The 18892-nt window shown below is 47.7% G+C and overlaps 1 protein-coding gene across 4 annotated transcripts in view; it reads right to left on the minus strand.

The window, feature by feature from the left end:
* Positions 1 to 9033: 9033 nt before the first annotated feature.
* The window catches only part of FOXJ1 (forkhead box J1), an 11642-nt gene continuing 1783 nt past the window's right edge, over positions 9034 to 18892 (minus strand). Inside the window, exons 1-4 of one of the 4 annotated variants that reach the window (XM_025197477.1) lie at positions 18842 to 18881; positions 18661 to 18744; positions 17051 to 17562; positions 11931 to 12746 (exon numbers count right to left, since the gene is read on the minus strand). In XM_025197477.1, the coding sequence (XP_025053262.1) occupies positions 11931 to 12746; positions 17051 to 17551 (1317 nt within the window). In that variant the 5' untranslated portion in view covers positions 17552 to 17562; positions 18661 to 18744; positions 18842 to 18881. Of the gene's footprint in view, positions 12747 to 17050; positions 17640 to 18660; positions 18745 to 18841 lie in introns of all 4 variants that reach the window. The other 3 variants (XM_014517255.2, XM_006018301.3, XM_025197478.1) reach the window with 3 other exon arrangements.

Genomic DNA, 18892 nt, shown 5'->3' on the forward strand with positions numbered 1-18892 from the left:
TTATAAGACACCGCAGCATGGCAGCAGTAGCAAGACTTAAAACCTCTTTCCCCACCTCCCTTTTTTAAGCACTGGAGAGACATCTCACAGTGTGCTCTGCTTTTCTCTCCTTTGCAAAGAAGCCCCTTTTCTCCCTCCATTCCCTAGTGAGCCGTCGGGCCCACCGCTCCCCACCGTCCTGGGCTGGCTTGTGGTTTGCCAACTGCCAGCTGCACCTACCTGGGCACGTGGGAGCAGGTGGAGGGGGCTGGAATTCACAGCAATCTTCCCCTGACAGCCCTGCACATTGTCCAAGGCAGAGCCAGGAGGAACTAGCTGCACCTGTCCGTTCAGGTCACTGCTGGCCCCGCTCTCCCAGCCCCGTTTCTCTTTTCATGGGCAAGCCCCGACCTGCCGGCCCATTGTCTGGCATTCACCACTGCAGCTGAGAGGCACGTCAGGCAGTAACGGCTGGATGCCATGGCTGTTGTTTATATTTGTTTGCTGCCCAGGCCTCTCCTGGGTGCGGGGAGGAGGGAGGCAGCGAGAGAAGGGAACGGTAATAACAACAGCCGTGGAGTGCACGGGCTCCCTCGGGCTCCTTGCTCAGTAGGACACACAGGTATGCACACACACTAAAGCTGGCAAAGGTGCCAGCATGGCACACAGATGGCAAAGAGCTGCATTGCCTGCCCTGGGCAAAGAACTGCCTCGGCGATGGAGGGAAATCCATGAAGAAAAGGCAGAGTCCCCAGTCTGCTCCCTGCCAGGTTTATTGGGTGATGCTGAGATGCAGATGTAGTCCTTTAGAAGAGCCATGGATTTGCAGTACCCCCGATTGAAAGCGGCGGGGTGGGGGAGGTACTACTTTCCATCACACCACCTACACCTACACCACCTACACCCTTTTTTTTTTTAAGCAGGTATATACAACCTTGGGCCAGCGAGTTGGAGCAGATTAGCCTGGAGGTGCCAAAGGCATGGCCGAGCATCCAGGTGAGAGGAGAAGGCAAGCCATCACAAGGAGAAAAGTAGTTTGGCTTTTGGTATCCCCTGTCTATCCAGGGGTGGCCAACCGGTGGCACGGTTGCCACAAGTCACACAGGCAGCCTCTGTGTGTGGCATACATCAGGTCAGTGAGAGGGTAGGAAGCACAGAGGCAGATAGGGCAGGGAGCAGAAAGCAGAGCAGTAGATCAGCAGGGAAAGGGGATCAGAGAGGCACTCAGGAAAGATTTGGGGCTAATTTGTGGCGTGACTGCCAAAAAAGGTTGCCCTCCACTGCCCAAGCAACTGAGGAGGCTAAAAAAATTAGCAATTCTTCAAGTGCTTCCCTCTTCGTACCGCATGTCTACACCTCATCCCCATGGCTGTTGGGGTCATGTGTTCTTGAACATGCCCTACCCGTCTCCTCCTGCTCCCATCTGCCAACCGGGAAAAAAGGTGATGAAACCACTCTGGGGGTCATCCCCTGTGGCCTCTCTCAAGCCTGCTAGAGACTGAATCGGCAGAGCAGTACCAGGAGAATGTCCCTGGACAGGCATTACCGTCTCATTTCTGTGTTTGGCGTATACAACTGTAGGTGGATGATGAGAGTATGCTCAGGGATGTCCATCATGACCAGGCAATGTCATGGTTGTAGCCAAACCAACAGACGCCAAAGCTAACCTCCTGATACCAGCATGGTTTCTGGGTTTCTTGGTCTAGACTTGAAACGGCTTCCAAGGTTGAGATAAGTTTTCCTTCTTCCAGCAAATACATCTCAAACCAAGTGTCCTCAAACTTTGGACTAAGTCTTAGCCTGCTTTGCTTCCCTGCCCATGGGTTTCTCTTTGCAGTAGAAGCACCAGTAGCCTCACCAGTAAGTTCGTTCCCGTGAGATTTCTCAGCCCTGTCTGCAAGCTCAGAGAGGGCTTGGATAAAGCATGTGAACTCCAGATGCTTATTTGGGAACCTGAATTCCCAAACTTTGGAGGTTCCCTCATTACTATGCAAAGGGTGTTCAACCCCTTCCCTCCCCCATATCCTGCCCCCTCCCCTCTCACCCTAGTATGTTAAAACTGGCTGAATTTTCATGATGAGAAAAAATAAGGGGGTGGATGGGGGGACCCATCAGCTGTGACCTCCTCAGATCGTAAGGCATCAAACCCACACAAGGAAAACAAAAGGCAGTTGGATTAGCATTTCCAAACAGAGCAGAGACGGGCCCCAATCGCTGAGCTGTTTATTCTAGGCGTTGATTTTCAATATTTAGAATGATTAGCAAGTGAAAGCAGGTTGTTGCCAGGATGGCTCTGTGCCAACTCCACGTTCAATGGAAGAGAGAAAAAGAAGGCAAGAAAAGGAGAGAAAAGAAGGGCTTATGTGTATATTTTCCTTCTGTGAACAGGAGATTGGGTTGGGGCGTTGATGTTTGCCCATTAAGAGAGGCTGATGGATTAAGGGAGAGCTGGGGGAATATGGCAAATAAATAATAAAAGAATAATCATGATGATCCTAATGAGTGGCATTGAGACAGCACCTTTCAGCCCTAAGCACCCTGCAGATTTCACACACTGCTTTGCAAACTAGAAGCCAATCAATCCCTGCAGGTCTATGCCCAGCCAAGGCATCCATTGATTCCAGCAGGAGAGGCAGGGACTTGTCACCTCTCAGGATACTGCCCAGGGACTACAGTGCAGGCTTTGGATGAATAAGGACTTAAAAAAAAAGAAAAAAAGGCTTCAGGATTTGCCTAGACACTCATCCCTCTCCCCCCCCCATCCCCCCAATTCATCCATCACTGAAATGGAACCACCTCTTGAACAGTTTCTTCTAGACCCTGGAGCGTGGTAGTTAAAGACTTCAGTCTAGCAACACCCTTACCTGCCAAAGTCCCCACTGGGCAACTCGTGTGTTTAAAATGATGCATGTGCATAAGTGTTTTCCTGGATCTAGGCCACAGAGTGCCCTCCATGGCAGCGGGGAGCGAGAAGGGAGGCAGCGTGCCATTGCTGACTGAAACCGCAGGAGGAGGCTAGGCCAGAGGACAGAGTTAACCAAACAGGAATGTAACTAATCCCCTGCTCATTGAGAGCAGGCAGGGGCTTTTTTTCAGGTCTGACCAGCAGTATCACAGGAGCTATGAAGGGGGAACCACGAAAAAGGAGATAATTACTCCACCTGGTTAAAACCCAGCTGGGGTTGTTAGGTGTTTTCCCTGAGCATTTTCTACTGTTGTCCTTGCTCCACCAGCAAAAGTAATGATGGAAGCTCAAGCAGAGATCAGCTCCCGATGTCCCGTCTACCCCTGCCCAAAGCAGGTCTGTGCAACACTTGCATCTTTTTCTTGGTCTGCATCTTGGTCCACCTCATGTCTGGCAGCATGGCGATTGCTGGTAGAGCCATAGTGGCAGTCGTAAGCATGTGAAGCAAAGCCAGGGCAGGGAAGGCTTAGATACCTGGATCTCTTGCCTTGTACTATATGGAGTTAACTGCACCAGGACATAATGTGCACACACAGGGGGTAAAGCAGTACGTCAGCATGTCATGCCTGCTTGGTACTGTTGTTTAAGGAGTGCATACATGGCACAGGGTAGTGGAAAAAAATCAGACCCTGCAGCCCAATATCAGTCGTACCCATGGCATCCATCGTACCTATGTCAGTCACCCTTTTGGCTTCGGAGCTACACAAGATCAGTACGCTAATCTGGCAGACATCTTGGTTACAATTTCAAGTATTATGCAGGATAGCAGGAGGCCAGATCATCACTAGTAGTCTATATAGTCCTCACACTTGTAATCATTAAAATAGACATTAGGAGCCACATCACACAGTCAAATGAATCCTTAATTACCTTGGCATCAAGCAGGAGCTCCCACAGGGCCAGGGGCTAATGCTCCCCTCCATGAGAATAACCCAAGCAGGGGGATGGGAACATCATGACATTGCACCTGCTGAGTTGACTCCTATTTCTTCCCTTTCAGGGGTACGGTGACATCCCCAAAAGCCCATGGATCTCAGGGGGCATCTTAGAGGCCAAGGTCTTCTGCAAAAAAACTTCTGCCTTGTAGGGTGGTCATCACAGAGGACATCCCGGTTTTCTGCTATTCTGTCCTCTATTGATATGAATCCTGATGCCTTTATGTCCTCTCTTTATGTCCTCTTGAAGAGAAAAATAGAGGACATAAAGGCATCCGGTTTTGTATCAATAGAGGACAACCGGACTGCCCTCTATGCTGGCCACCCTAATGGCAAGAGAGAAGAGAAGAAGCACAAGGAGGAGAGACATAGAAGAGACTGAGATGGTGAACAAACACCCAGGTGCCATGGTGCAGGGCATGGTTGATGTAGGGAGATCAGAAAGAGAAACCACCTGTGGGTAAGTAGAGACTAGCTCCATTGACTTTGATAGGATTATGGACAGAAAAGGTGGAGGGGGCGGGAGTTAGGGGTCTTGTGTCTGTTCTGGGGAGATCCATTGGAGGGCACAGGGGTCTATGGGAGATCACGGGCCATCTCCCTGCCGTGCACTTCAGTCTGACCAGCTCCCGTCCAGGCCAGTCCCCTTGCAAACTGGAGAGCCATCTCAAATGTCTTTGGGAGCTCGGTTGACTAAACAAGCAAATCTACTCCTCCACTTTTCCATCCGGCTCGTTAGTTTTGCAATTTGTCTTCCCGCTGGTGTGCGGGTGGGGGTAGGGCCAAGGAGGGAAAACGCACCACAGGCCCGGGAACCGGCTGAGGCAGCAAGATCCACGGAGGAGAAGGAGCCAGGCCTGTAAGCTGCAGTGTTTGAGATCAAGCTCTTCCAGGCAAGCCCAGGCAGGCTGAGCACAGGAGGGGCCTTGACCTCCCTTTCTGTCTCTCCCTTTCTCGCTGAGTACACACAGTGCTTTGTAAAAGGCAGCCCAGTCTCGCTAGCCCGCATTGGAGGGCAAAGTTTACAACCCAGGGAGAAAGTTTATTGTCTCGCATTCTTTCTCTCAATCTCCTTGGCTGGAGGAAAACCTCCTAGCTTTGATGGAAGAAAAGACAGCCCCCTCCAGCCCTCCCCCTCCTCCTCTGCCTGGTTACTACAGTATTGTCCCCATCTACCCACTCCCTCCCCTGCACACACATTATTTATACATCTTCTGGCTGCTGTAAAAAAAAAAAAACTCATTGAAAAAATTTCACTTGGAAGTTTGTTTTGTTGGTTTCAAAGCCGAACAAAATGAGGTTGTTTCAGACCATGTGTGATGCTCTCTCTCCATCCCCCTTCCCTGCTTCAGAGACTTGACTCTTCCTACAGGGTCTTTCAGGGCACGGGGAAAAAAAATCTGTCTGTTTAATTTTCTCCCCCCCCCGCAACGTCTGTGCAAAATGTTCACCCCTTTCCATGGGGATAAGCCAAAATAAGCCATTTGCTTCTTGCAAAGCCAAAAAAAAAAAAAAAAAAGAAGAGAGAGAAAGAACCAAAAAAAAGATGGCTGCTTCACATGGCTTGGCTTAGAACAGCCTTGCTGACACCAAACATAGGGAAAAATAAAATCAAAAGTCAGCTCCTCCAAATTAGCACGTTAGCTCCCAAATACTCCAAATTTTTAAACCTCCTGCCCCACACACACCATATCACAGTCCATTTATTTGCCTCCTGGGATGTGACCCTTTGAGAGTCACATTTTCAAACATTTCTCTGCAAAGAGGCTAGGCTAGAGGCTTCCTTGAGACATCAAAGCAAGGAAAGCTAAGAGTCTCTCAAGCACAAGACTCCAGGAGTCTGGGCTCTAAGAACAATACCACGTCACACTTACAGTGAAATCAGGAGAACTACCTGCCAGGCTCCAGCCTACTCCATAGGGCCATTACAGACTGCCTGGTGTTTGTCTGCCCCATGCTTTGGCCAAAAGATCTTTCCTCCAGCTGTGTGTCATGTATCAGCTGGCCTCCACCCCAGACACAGCTGCATTTCAGCAGGTCTCCCATATGCATGCAGTTTATCAAGCACTTCAGGATCATTGGAAATCAATGTGGGGGAGGGGGGAGTCTGAAAGCCACCATGGCTTTCATCACCTCCTGGCTCAGATTTTACCTTCTGCTCCTCCCAGGTCACACTGAAAACACTGATCCTTTCCCTTTCCATCACCCTCATCCCAAGACACACACACCCAAACCCCAGACCTGTCCCACCCTATCCAGTGCAGCCAGCCCATCTACCTGGGGTGCTGGTTTTGGGGATGGTGCATAGCAAACCCACACAGCCAGCAGTGAGGAGGCTCTTCCATTTGTGATGGGAGGAGTCCTGAGCGCTGTGGCAGGTGCCAACTCTTAAGGCTTGGCGGGATTTGCATAGTGGCTGGTGTAAGTGTCCTGTAGTCCTGTGCAGTATTGGCTGTGGCAGCACCCCAAGGACTAAGGGGATGGAGAGGGAAGGAAGTAGCCACAACTCTTCAGCCTTGCCATCACTATGTGGCTTTAAAGAACCAGGAACACAGCTTTTCAAGCCAGGTTTAAAAAGGCAGCTCCTCTTTATTAGTCAGGCTGGGGAAGCATTTGCGATTCCTAGACAAAAGCTGCTGCCCTAGTCCCAAGCATTGGAGCGACTGCCCCTGGCTTAGGACTGGTCTCTGAATGTGAGGAGGTGGAAGGAGAGAAATCCCCCCTCTCTGTTGGTGGTATGAGGATGCCTCTCATTACTGCCCCACCTGCTTTTGTATCCTGGCTCTTGAGGTGCAATAACCCCCTTCCTTTGGTTAGGGAGCTCTGCACAAGCCTCCTTTGATGCCTATATCAGAGCTTCAACTCAAGCAATTGAAAGAGCTGCCAGTCCTTTTCCATGCCACCAGCCCAGGAGGCCTGAACCCAAGCTCCCTGTTTAGTGGTGCTGGGCCTCACTGTCATGGGACTGATGCCTCTTCCATTGCCCTTTACCCTCTCTGCTGCTTGTCTTTCATCTCACCAGAGCCAAGGCAAGGCATCCGACAGGCATTTTGTTTTTTTGAATGAAGTTCCTCCTTCTCCAAGCAGGGCTCGTCACCCGTCACCCAGCTCCAACTCCCACTGCCAGTCAAGGATGCCATTACCAGAGATGAGACTAAAAATGTGGCCCCAAGCTGACTCCTTTCGGGGTAAAAACCTGACCAGAATCCAAGCAATCAAGGAGGACCAACAGGCCCACGGGTTGAGAGGATGGGAGATCCGTCAATGGAGCCACATCAGACTGAGATGGCAATGCACACATTTTTCTCCAAAACCACACAGGTGTGTGTGTCCCCCACCCCTTGTTCCAAGCCCTCTCCTGCTATTGCCCCATGCCTCTGCCTGTAGGTGAAGACTGCATCGTTATCCCTAGATTTGCTGAGCCGATCAATCGGGCTCAATGTTCCCCAAATGCCGTGCCTCTGTACAGCTCCAAGGTCATGAGGAGTTCACTCTCCCCTGCCTTTTATGCTGCTTTTTTTTCCCCTGCCTCTGACATCCTTGTGGAGCCAATTGCTTTTCAGTGTAATTAACCTCAAGTGGTTTCATCTATTACTGTCTCCTTTGTGCGCCTTCTACCCAGTACCTCCCAACCTGCTTCCCTGGGTTGCTGGGGCTTCTCCTCGGCACTACACAGCTCACTGGCTTTGAGATGGAGGATGTCTTTGCCACCACAACAACCCTTTGAACAGGCACTTGCTGATTCAATTGTTTTCAAAGGACCTGACCCCTCATGCCCCCGGTCTCATTACCATCCAGTTCAGTTACGAGAACCAGGAAAAGCTAAAACTGCCCTTTTCTCTGGCCCGGCTTAACAAAGTGGCCTTGGGGCAAACCTGAGAGAGACCTAGCATTGCATAAAGGTGTACTACTCCTTGGCAGTGCTGAGGAGATGCATGAGAGACAATTTGAACTCAACAAGCGCACACAGCATCCTCTGGTCCAAGCCATTGTTTGCAATGAGAGTTTTAGCCACTGCCTTGCAATTCCCCTGGCAGGATAGCACAGGATGCTCATAAACATTTCACTTGTCCATGCCTCAGTTGCCCATCTGTAAAGGTAAAACACACTTCTCCGCTGTCTCCCACTACATATATACAGACAAAGGCACTCCAAAATCCTAGGCAGACCAGGACACAAAGCCTCCCTGGGGCTCTGTCCCCATGTTATGGTCCCACCTATAGTCTTTGAGTGAATTAGGATCCCCCCTACAACCTCAGGGAAGCTGGAGCAATACTGTGAGGACCCCTTCTCTCTACAAGACTGGCAGCAGGGCTCCTGTTACCCTCAGAAGCTCTGGGCTTGGCACACGCAGGGGCAGAGGGCTCTACCCCAACTGACAGAGACAGCAGGGGCATCTCAGTACTAACCTCAGCATTTGAGGTGTGTGTGTTTGGATGGGCCAGACCCACTGCTCACTTACCCACTTGCCCCAGAGACAGTGCTCTGCCGGGGTAGTGTTGGTGAGGACACCAACCACAATGAATGTTAACACCCCATTGAGATGAATTGTAGTTACACTTCTGTGAGTAGGCTCTCTTCAAGCTCAGGCAGAGGCCATGTTGTTACCTACACTCAGATCATGTCTGCAAGCTTCCTTTCTCAATGGTAAGGTCTGGGGACATATTATAATAATAAAAGTTTAAATTCAGCTACAGTCACAGGATCTGGGGCATAAGATACTGATCTATTTTACTTCTCTCTGGCAGTGATGTGCCACTGCCTCAGTCTCAGAGTTTTATTTATAATACTTTAGATATTGCAATAATACAAATAATAAGCATAACATTTCATTCTTGACCTCCCAAGTTGTCCTATTCACACCCCACAAACCTATGCATCTCTGAGAAAAGAAAGACATGTTCTCCATTGATTAGGACATTACACTAAGGCTTGAAAGACCTGGTTTGATGTATTTGTTCTGTCTCAGCCTTCCTACATGAACTTGATTAAATAGCCTGAACAATGACAACAGTACTGCCCTTCTCATAGGGGTGCTGGGAGGCTAGATCCATTAAAAGACTGAGTGTCACTTATCTCCTACAGTAATGAGCCATCTAGGTATATAAGCTGAACAGAAAAAGCAGCAAGGAGGCAGAAGTAGTTTTTCATTTTTAAGATTTTTTATTTATTTGTAAATAGCTTTCCATGAAAAAGGTTAAATTGCACACTTATCTTTGCAGTTCTTCAGCATCAGTATGGAATAGGCCTCAACACAGGAAAAATGAAACCAAAAAGAAACTATATAAAAAACCCCAATAACACCTAGGCCCAGTCTGATCATTGGTAGCCTTGGAATGGAGATGAGATTGATGTGGTTATGTCTCTTGGATCAGAAATGCTCCCAGCTCTTGAAGCAGGGCAACTAGTTGGGGGGGGGTGAAGATTTACCTTTTTTTTCTTTTTTGCAGAGGCATTTTGGAGGTTGTTCATCAAGTCATAGCTATGGTTATAATTTTCCCCTGGTCCATCCCATGCAACTAGTAGGACCATACTACAGTCCCAGTGTGTTGCACCTGCTGACCCAACACCAGACCTCAGGGGGCAATGGCTGAATGGTTGATCTTAATAGTCCCACCCCACACCAGCAGCCACCTGTATGGTGATCCTGGACCAGTGCTCCCAGCTACTGGAAATCTGCATAACTCCAGCGAGGTCAGCAGAGAGAAGCAGAATTGCCCCAGCTGAGAACCTAGCCCAAAATACCTGGAAACCCAAATGCAAAGCATTGCATTTCTGACCTCTGTGATCTTGAATGCAAGTGAATGCATCAGTTAATACAAGAATTTTCTTTCAGGTTTGTTAAGCTACAACTAAACTCCAGCTGAATTAGACTGCTCCCATTAAGGTTCCTAAGTTCTTATTTGCTTACAAAAAAAATGTTTAGGGTTTTTCTTTCTTCAGTAAGTTTAACATACTCCAAAGAAATTACATATTGTGCTAACTAGGAGCTATTTTAACTATATCACCTACAACAACAGAGAGACTTAGAATCTGATTCTCTATAGCTTGAATTCAAGTTTTAGCAAGGTTTTTGTTTGTTTGTTTGTTTTTTTATCCTACCAAAATATTTCTAGGCTGCCTATGCATACTTCACAGTTACCCTTCCACACTCCCAGTACACAACAAAACCGGGGCCAGCTCTCCAGTATAGATCAGCATAACTCCACTGGGACTTGGTCAACTTAGACTAGCTGAGGAGCTGGCTCTCAGATTGCTGAAAGTCTTCAGAAATAATGATGTCAGGTTGCTTCTCTTTGTCCTGGCTTCCGGATAGTCAAAAAACCACCATATTTTCTAACTGCTTTGGAGATGACCATAGCAAGCTGGTGTCCCCTTCACATGTTTCCGAGGACAGGGAGATAGGTTTTGCTCTTGGCCTAAGGCAAGACAGTTAATGTATCCCTGTCTTGCCATCCCCATCTGTAAAGTGGGAATGATAATACTTACTTCACAGGGGTGTTGTGAGTTTTAACCGATTAACCGTTGCACAGCGCGTTGAGCATAGTAAGTGCTGAGAAGTCTTGTTGTCTCAGGAGAGAAGCAGAGTAGAAGGTAAGTATGTTAGAGAAGGCAGAAGAGGGGGCTTTAGCCTCCACTTTCATCCCCAGCGTCTGTTGCATGCACAGTCTTTGGCCTATGACTCGTTGACTGAGCCTGGATCCAGATTTTATTCCATTTTATTTTTTTGTTAGTCCAATACAAGAGCATTAGTTTAAATAAAAAACAAAACAGTTGGTCCTCATCACCCCGGGTGGGAAACCCAAACACAACAATGCAATGAAACAAAGAAACGTTTTCCCATGGTCCTGGCAGCTCCCTCACCAACGCTGAGAAAAGCCTGGTCCTTCATATGCCTCCTGGATGACCCTAAAGACTGCTCAGAGCCTGACACATGAGCAGACAAGGGGGCGTCCCAGTTTCTGATCAGAAAAGAGACTGCTGTTTGGACAGCGGTTCAAAACCATACAAGGTTCACAGTGATACAATCCTAGACCTTATGGCAAACATGGCCACGCACAATTTGCAGCAAGGAGTTCAGGATATAAAAAGCTAAAAAACTAAGAGCAAGCACAATCTGGAGAAATTAAGATCTCCTTTGTTCCTCCCCGGTCTTGATGATTTTCTTGATCCTTAAAGAAATCCATTGCTTCCGATGTAGGAATTTTCCCTTGCATATTTTGTTACCACAAACACTTGACACACTTCATATTTAATTTGCAGAACAATTAACATGTCTCTATATAGTAAAAACAGGACCCCATTTCCATTGCCATCCCGCCAAAAAGATATTCTACTGATTGTGCATTGGTGCTAAAAATATAGGTCTCTTTGAATATAGATATATATATAATAAGACTATATAAAAAAATCTGAAGAGGCAGACTTGCTGAATTGCATCTGATTTTTCAGAACTCGTCTTCTTCCCTAGCCCCAATTAAGGAGGGAGGCTGCACTCATACAAGCCAGAAGGGACCTTTATTTGCCTGCTATCTAATTATCTCATGTTATACCTGGGAATTTCCCTGGATAGAAAATAGAGAGAGAGAGAGAGACAAATGGAGAGAAGAAAGATGAGAAAATTGCACATGGTCTATAATGTCCTAAACCACCAGGAAATCTCATCTGTCATATCTAACTTAGCAGGTGTTCTCTTCTAACCAAAAAAAGGGAACACATACCCCTTCCATTCCCATGAAAAATAGGATAATCCAGTTTTCTTTTAAAAACACAAGTACAAAAATAAGTACAGTTATTCTTTTCTCTTGGGGAAACCCAAGGGCCAGAAACTTCTCCCAAAGGGTTGCTTAAAGATAAATCCAGCCAAAATGTTCTGTCTTTTTAATTTGGAGTTTTGCAAGTACCCATACTTTGCAGTTGATAAAGTCACCATATATGTTTCCGTTTCTGGAAATTTCATCTCTTGTAAGTTCAAACAGTGCTGGGATCATCCTGCTAAAAGATAAAGTCTGCCTGGGTTCAAGTTGGTTCTTCTAACTGGGAGCTGCCTCTTATAAGAATGATCCCACACTGCTCCAGTCATTCATGTCTGTTGGCAAAGAAGAATCATTGAGTTCAAACAACTGGTCCATGTTGACTGAGTTTGAGAGGTAATCATTTCTCCCTTCATCCCAGGGATGCTGAAGGAAAGATGTAGCCATGAAAGTTTCATCAAAGTCCAAGTTGTTCTGGTTGGCTTCTGTAAGGACCTGATCCTGCCCAACTGGGCACCATTCCTGAGGGCAGTCAATGTGTCTTCCATGTACTGTCAAGTCCACATCTCTCGTTATTGGGCTAATAGGAGGTGTGAGCTCCAGGTCCTCAAAAGTAGAGAAGTCGCCATTCAAGGTAGTGTCAAAGATGGCTTCCCAGTCAAAGTCACCTTTCAGTGATCCTAGCTCAGTTTGTTCTTCCTGGGTGAGTAGAGGGGAGCTAGAGAGACGAGCTGTTTTGTGTGTCCGTTTGGGCAATGGCTGTTTCCGCTTGTGGCCCATTTTTCCATCTGCTGGATTCCAGTTCTGGTCGCTGGTGACTTCCTCAAACTCTTTGAGCAGCTGCTGAGACTCCATGTTGACGTTCAGGACGCCGTTGTTGGTCCAAGAGGATGTTGCCTGATTAGGAGCCGACCCAGTGTCTTGTTGGACTCTGTTGGTGAAGGCTGGGTGGATCTGCACAGGAGGCATCCTGCGTTTTTTGAAGGCCCCGTTCATGAGCCTGTCAGCATACTGAGGGTCAATTTTCCAGAACCCACCTTTCCCTGGCTCGTCCTTCTCACGGGGCACCTTGATGAAGCACTTGTTCAAGGACAGGTTGTGCCGGATGGAATTCTAAGACAAAAAGGAAAACAGCAAAGTTGAATACACGTAACTTCATACACAATCCACCTATTTTTTTAATTAGGAGTTTTGTGAATACTCATACTTTGCAGCTGATAAAACATAACATAAACCATGCAAAAGGGCAAATGAGCCCGTCCTCACCAGGTCCCCAGATAAAGAGGCAGAGATTGCAACAGTAAGACAAACCATTCTGGGCTAACTGCTGAATGGTGCCACACAGTAGACCCTCCTCCACGCCTTGTGGCCACCAAAGAGATGATGGAACGGAGCTCCATCACCTTCATTCTACATCACCTTGAGCAGCAGGGGCCAAAGGGCCTGGAGCCAAAGTTTACTGAAGACCCTGGAAGCCTTCCTGTTTGCTGTTTGGATCAGGCTCACAGAGCAATGAGACTGGGGAACAAGTGGGTGGTCAACAATATTCCCAGCTAGCTCTAGGAATGAGTGATACAAGTGTTAGCGTCAGTTGGAAATCACTTGGCCAAAATAGCTTTATATAGATTCGCTGCTACCTCTGATTTCACCACAGTGCCTAGAGATTGAACTGGCACATACAATCCTTTACTCAGGAATGGTCTCTCTGGACAAGCCTATGGGAAGCTTATTCCCTGCTCTGAGCCGACTATACAAATGGTTGCTCTGGGCTGGAGTGCAGCATACTGGGACAACCACTTGCACTGCATTTGCACGCCCGTTTGTTGGGCCCATGGCTGAATTTCTCCCATAGATCCCAACGCTTGGGAAAGCTTGGTATGAAATCAGTCTGTATCTTCGTGAACACAAATCAAACTAGCTGGGAAAAAAAGGGGGCGGGGGAGAAAAGAAAAGGGGGGAAAAAAGAGGAGTTTCTGCTCCCGTCGAGCTGTTCTGAAAAACATGAATGTGTCTAGAGTGATATGCATAATCAGAAAGGAAACTCAGTTATTGGGTAAATAACGCTGTGTTACATTGCACAATGCCTAGAGTGTGTTAAGAGATTGGATATGGTGAAGGGTTTTTTTTTTTCAATGTTGCCTGGATATCTTTATGCTTATTCATCCATAATCCGTATTGCCGAATAGCAAAAACAAGGCTTGAATGCCTGGAGTGCTAAATAAAAAAAAACACAACAAAAACCTTCCTCTGGGCTGAAACTCCTCGGGCATGCTGGCTCTCCTCCAAAACACGCAGCTCTCCCAGGAATCTATCCATCTCCCCCCTGTGTATGGGTGGCATGACCTTTTGAGTCTGTCTCCACTTACAGGAATTGGGTTGGGGGGAATGAGAATACAGTCATGATGGGAGAAAAGGAAAGAAAGGCAAGGGGGAAAAAAAAAAAACCAACCCAACAATTCCTCCAAAAGCTCCAGACTCTGGTGATTCAGGATTTACTGTTTAATGAAATTTTACAAGGGTCAGAGAATTCCAAGCCAAATTCTCTACCCCTACCCCGAAATTTCATTCAGCCTGGCTGGTCGACAGTTGATTATTACCAAGCCAGTTAGCATATTTATCATTCCTCCCTGCAAAAAAAAAATCAAAAAAAAAAAATCAATCAAACCACCTGTGTCTATGCAGAGAGGGATTGAGAACTTTTGTTTTTTTAATAAGCTCATTTAATTAAAAATGCAGCGATTCTCCAGATAGGAAATTGCAGGAGAAGGCAAAGCATCAGCGCTTAGCTCCTATATGACTGCTCTGGTGAACTCACCAGCGCACAAGAATGCTGACTTCCTTACAAGTGCTGGGGGATATAAACTGAAAAAGAGCCTCATCTGGGTTGTTCCTTTGTCTAGGGGAGCGTTCCTTAACTGCCCATGTCTGCAGCCTTTGCAACTTGTACCTCTCACCATTGGTGAAGCTGGGCTGGGTCAATGGAGCTGCTCCCAGTTTACACAGCAAGTAGGAAGAGAACCAGGTGTTGTTGGGCCTCTCCAGGTTCAACCTCCAGTGCGGACTAGGGAGCACTTGCAGCTGCACGGTTGAGGGTTGGAGCAGTTGAGAGTGAATCAAGCTGAAGGGGAAGCCCTGGGCACTTGCTGAGCTAGTCATGGTGCAGAGCTAGAAACCACCACCCTAGCTAACCTCCATCTCGATGGTTCCACTGATTTGTTTAAATCTAGAAGGGCCCTGACTCAGGTCTCGAGCAGGGCAGATTTGGTTTCTTTTCTTTGGGTCCTTACAGGGATGGCCAACATGCAGGATTAGCTGGAGCCCTAACAGGATAAGAGTAATATGGAACCTGGGTAACTTGACCTTGCAGCCTGTGGCCGGTCACCACCACTGTAGCAAGAATGGACCTGATTTACCTCTGTGCCGATGCAGAGTCCAGCATAGACTTCATAGCCAGCTTGAACCTCTCCAGTCCCAGGGTTGTCAGGTCAACTGAACCCCCAATGGCAAGGCCAGCTCTCAACCAGCATCCTGCTTGCTATGATGCCCTATGGACATTACGTCAGCCTGGGAATACCATGATGGAGGAACTCCCTGACCCCACCTCCTCCCACCCGTGGTATATCCCCAGAATGCCTCCTGTGCCAGGGGTTGCTGTGTGTGCACACAGGGCACTGAGCCAGGCTGGCAGGGAAAGCCCCCGTGCTCTGGCATTCCTTAGGGGGCATGAAACTCTTAGGTAGCCACCAATGAATGGGAGCTCTATGACACAGCTCCCTAACCCATCAGCTGTGGGCACAGCTGCAAGCTAGGGGCACAGCTGGGTCTTTAGAGGAGTGCAAGGTGTTATTTATCATCAGCATCATCTCCAGCAACCCTGTAGCTTAAGGGAAATGGTTCGTCTTTAGACAAGGGGCAAAGGAAGTCTTCGATGAGTGGGGGATACAGGTGACATGGACAGTGTTTTGGGGCCTCCCTCTGAGCAATGAAGTCTCTTCCCACCCTCGTTCCACAAGCACCTGAAGTGTGTGAGCATTTGACCCAAAATAGACACCATTTCTCATTGTGGTATATTTTGGGAAAGAGCGGAGTTTATGGATCTACATGTTTCTGCTCAAGGATTTTCTAAAAGAAAGTGTCTCCCCTTCCTCCAAATCTTTTCCTCTGTGGCCTATGAAACTGCTGACTCAGAGAGCTGATGGATTCACTAATCCAGCAGGGAACTGCAGAAATAAATCCTCAACCTCAGGACCGACAGCTCCTGCATCTGAAGAGAGCGCGGAGGTGGTACTCAGGGACGGAGATGCCTCCCCAGGAGAGCTGCATCAAGCTGCAAAGAGGAGTTTCAACCACTTGTGGCAGAATGTGTACCGTTCACAACTAGCATCAAAATGGTAGTGGCTTATGCCAGGTACCAGGATAATGGCTGTCTCACTGCAGCCAGCAGCTCTTGTAGTCAAAGCCATTTTTCAAGGCATTGTTTGGTTTACAAGCTCCAGACTAGGGAAGTCTTGTCTGTGCCCTTGATCCTGACTGTTCTGGAAGTTAAACGCATCAGATACAGTTTCCCTGCCCGTGTCTCTTCAACTCGCTTTCTTCCTTCATACTGTTTGTTTTGGTCTCCTCTCATTTTCTCTTACCCCCCTCACCCCCCTTTTTTCTTCTTACTATCCTCCCATCCTGTCTTTTTCCCCAGTCTCTTTTTCTACCCTTTCCCCCCTTATTATTCCCTCTTCTTTCACATTCTTTTCCTACCCCTATTTTCGCTCCTCCCTTCTTTGCTCTCTGAACCAAATTCTCTTCTCCATTGTACTGCTGCAACACACTGTAGTCAATACAGATGCTCCAGAGAAACGGAGAACAGAATGCATCTTTCTTTCTCTCAATCTCAGCCTCTTTCCAGCAATGGAGATGTCCTGGACAATCACTAACTTTACAAGGGCAAATTCCTGTTTACACTGGGCTACATTCTCATTTACTGAAGCTTCTGTATGCTACTGAATGTTCACTCCAGGCAAACCTCAGTACAAAGCATAGCAAGTGTCATTAATTGCACCCTGGAGAGACAGAGAGAAAAAGAGAGAGAAACACTGCCATAACCAGGAACATTAGGAGATCTAGCAATCAATGCTAATCGGCCAGTAGAAAGTTCTTTATTTCTTCCGAACTGTGTAGGATTTCCTATTACCTCTTCAAATACAGCTAGGCCAACTGCTAGACACACCTTGTTGGTGCATGGTGTGTGTTCCTCCTCCTGTATCTCTCCAGACCAACTTGGAGTTGGACCACCAACAGCTCTAGAGAAACGCCTGCCTTTATCTGTTTGAACAGGTGCCCATCACTGTATTATCTCCAAACCCAACCCAGTCTTCTTCCATGAAAGAGAGACAGAGGGATGGAGGTCACCTTTGGTCACCTACCTGCCAGGTGGGGTCAGCATGTCTGAAGTAGCAGAAGTTATCTGTAATCCATTTGTAGATGGCCGAGAGGGTGATTTTGCTTTTCTTGCTGGCTTCCATGGCCATGCAGATGAGTGTGGCATAGGAATAAGGTGGCTTTACGTGAGGGTTGGTCTTATAGTCAATGTCTTCCATGGGCTGGGCCTGCATGCCCACTCCAAGATGAGCAGTTCGGGACGTAGAAGAAGAAATGGGCTTGCCAGGGGTATGGGGCATACCCATGCAAGCTGGGTCAGCAGCCAAGGGTGAGCATGGAGCAGCTGAGCCAGGGATCTTGTGGTAGTCGTGAGGGTCCGAGCTGCTGGGAGAGGAGGAAGACTTGCCCACGTTGGCATTGATGATGGAGAACTCTTGCAGCCACTGAAGACTGGTGAGGCTGTCGTCCAAATTGCCAGAGTCCCCCATGCTGCTTTCCTGCCCTCTTTCTTCCTCTGCCTGTAGGTTCAACCAGCTATCAGCCATGTCTGAGGAGGCTAGAATAGGCAGATCCAACATTCAGGAGCTGATGGGTGAAAGGGGCAAGGGAAGGGAGCTGGGGAAAAGAGCGATCCTGCAATAACAACATGAAGAGATTCAAGATCCCTGGCATAGAGGCAGCTCATGAGCACTTCAGCAGGTTTTCAGCCTGAGGCTCACAAAGAGTGGAGGCTACATCTAACCCTAGTTCACCTCTGCCACCCACACAGAGCTCCACTCGGGGTGGGGGACACAAGTCGCTTCTCCATCCAGCCTCCTCCACAAAGCTGTTTGCTTTCAATCAGTGTTAAAATCTGATGGGATTCCCTGAAACACCTGTGCCATTGACAGCAAGGCTTCGCCTGACTCGCAAAGAAAGCTCCCCAGCAGCTTTGAAGTGAGGGACATGGCACTATTACTAGCACAGAAGCGTTCAACCAAAGCAGAGACATCTATATCCTCCTAGGCAGTAATCCTGTCCTTGCTCCATCAATAGCCAACATTTCTCACGCTGCCGTGAATATTTCTTAGGCTGCTAACTTTCACGCCCCGTGTTTATTTCTCTTCATGCAGGGTACTGCCATTTTAGCAAACAACAGGTGTACGTGGTGTAATATATAGCATGTGTGTGTACATATAATCTATATTTACAGCAATCTAGATTTAGATGCCCTCTGTCTATTAATTTAAGCAGGAGAGGTGCCCAAGTCCCTTAGCCTGCTACAGAAAGCATAACTTTCTCTATCTTTAAAAGAGGTAAACCATCAGGATAAGAACATAAGCTGTCATTTCAGGCCCCAAAAAGGTATTTTCTGTGATGAGCCAAAGGCCGAAGGGGATGGCAAATTTTTTTGAGACGTGTCATTTAACTCTCGCAGATACTAAGTAGCCGAGATAAAACGTTGGGGGCTCTCCATGAAAATGTTCGGAGTCCAGCCACCCCCGGCAGGATTTCTAACAGAGACACCCTCTGTTTTAATAAAGAAAAACAGACAAAAAACAAACCGGAAAGGTCACCGTACTAACCCGTTTAAACTCCAGACTATTATTAGCCAGTGGAGGGGGGGAAGACCCTATATAAATACACCTGCAATGAAAAACAAAACCAAACCAACTTGGGCAGAGTTATCCATTAACTCCCGAATCAATTTTCCCACTAACGGCCTTGACTCGAGTCGCCTGCGTTGCAGTATCGGCGGCTGGAAAAGTCATCGGATAGACCTGGTGTCAGAAATACAGCGCAAGGCATTTCCCACGAAAAGGGACCACCTCGCCCAACGGTTCGGGGGTCCTTACCTGAGGCTACGCAAAGTCCCACCGCGTCCAAAGTTCCCAACTAAGCAGGAA

Source organism: Alligator sinensis, unplaced genomic scaffold (assembly GCF_000455745.1).
Source record: "Alligator sinensis unplaced genomic scaffold, ASM45574v1 scaffold400_1, whole genome shotgun sequence".
Lineage (NCBI taxonomy): Eukaryota > Metazoa > Chordata > Crocodylia > Alligatoridae > Alligator > Alligator sinensis.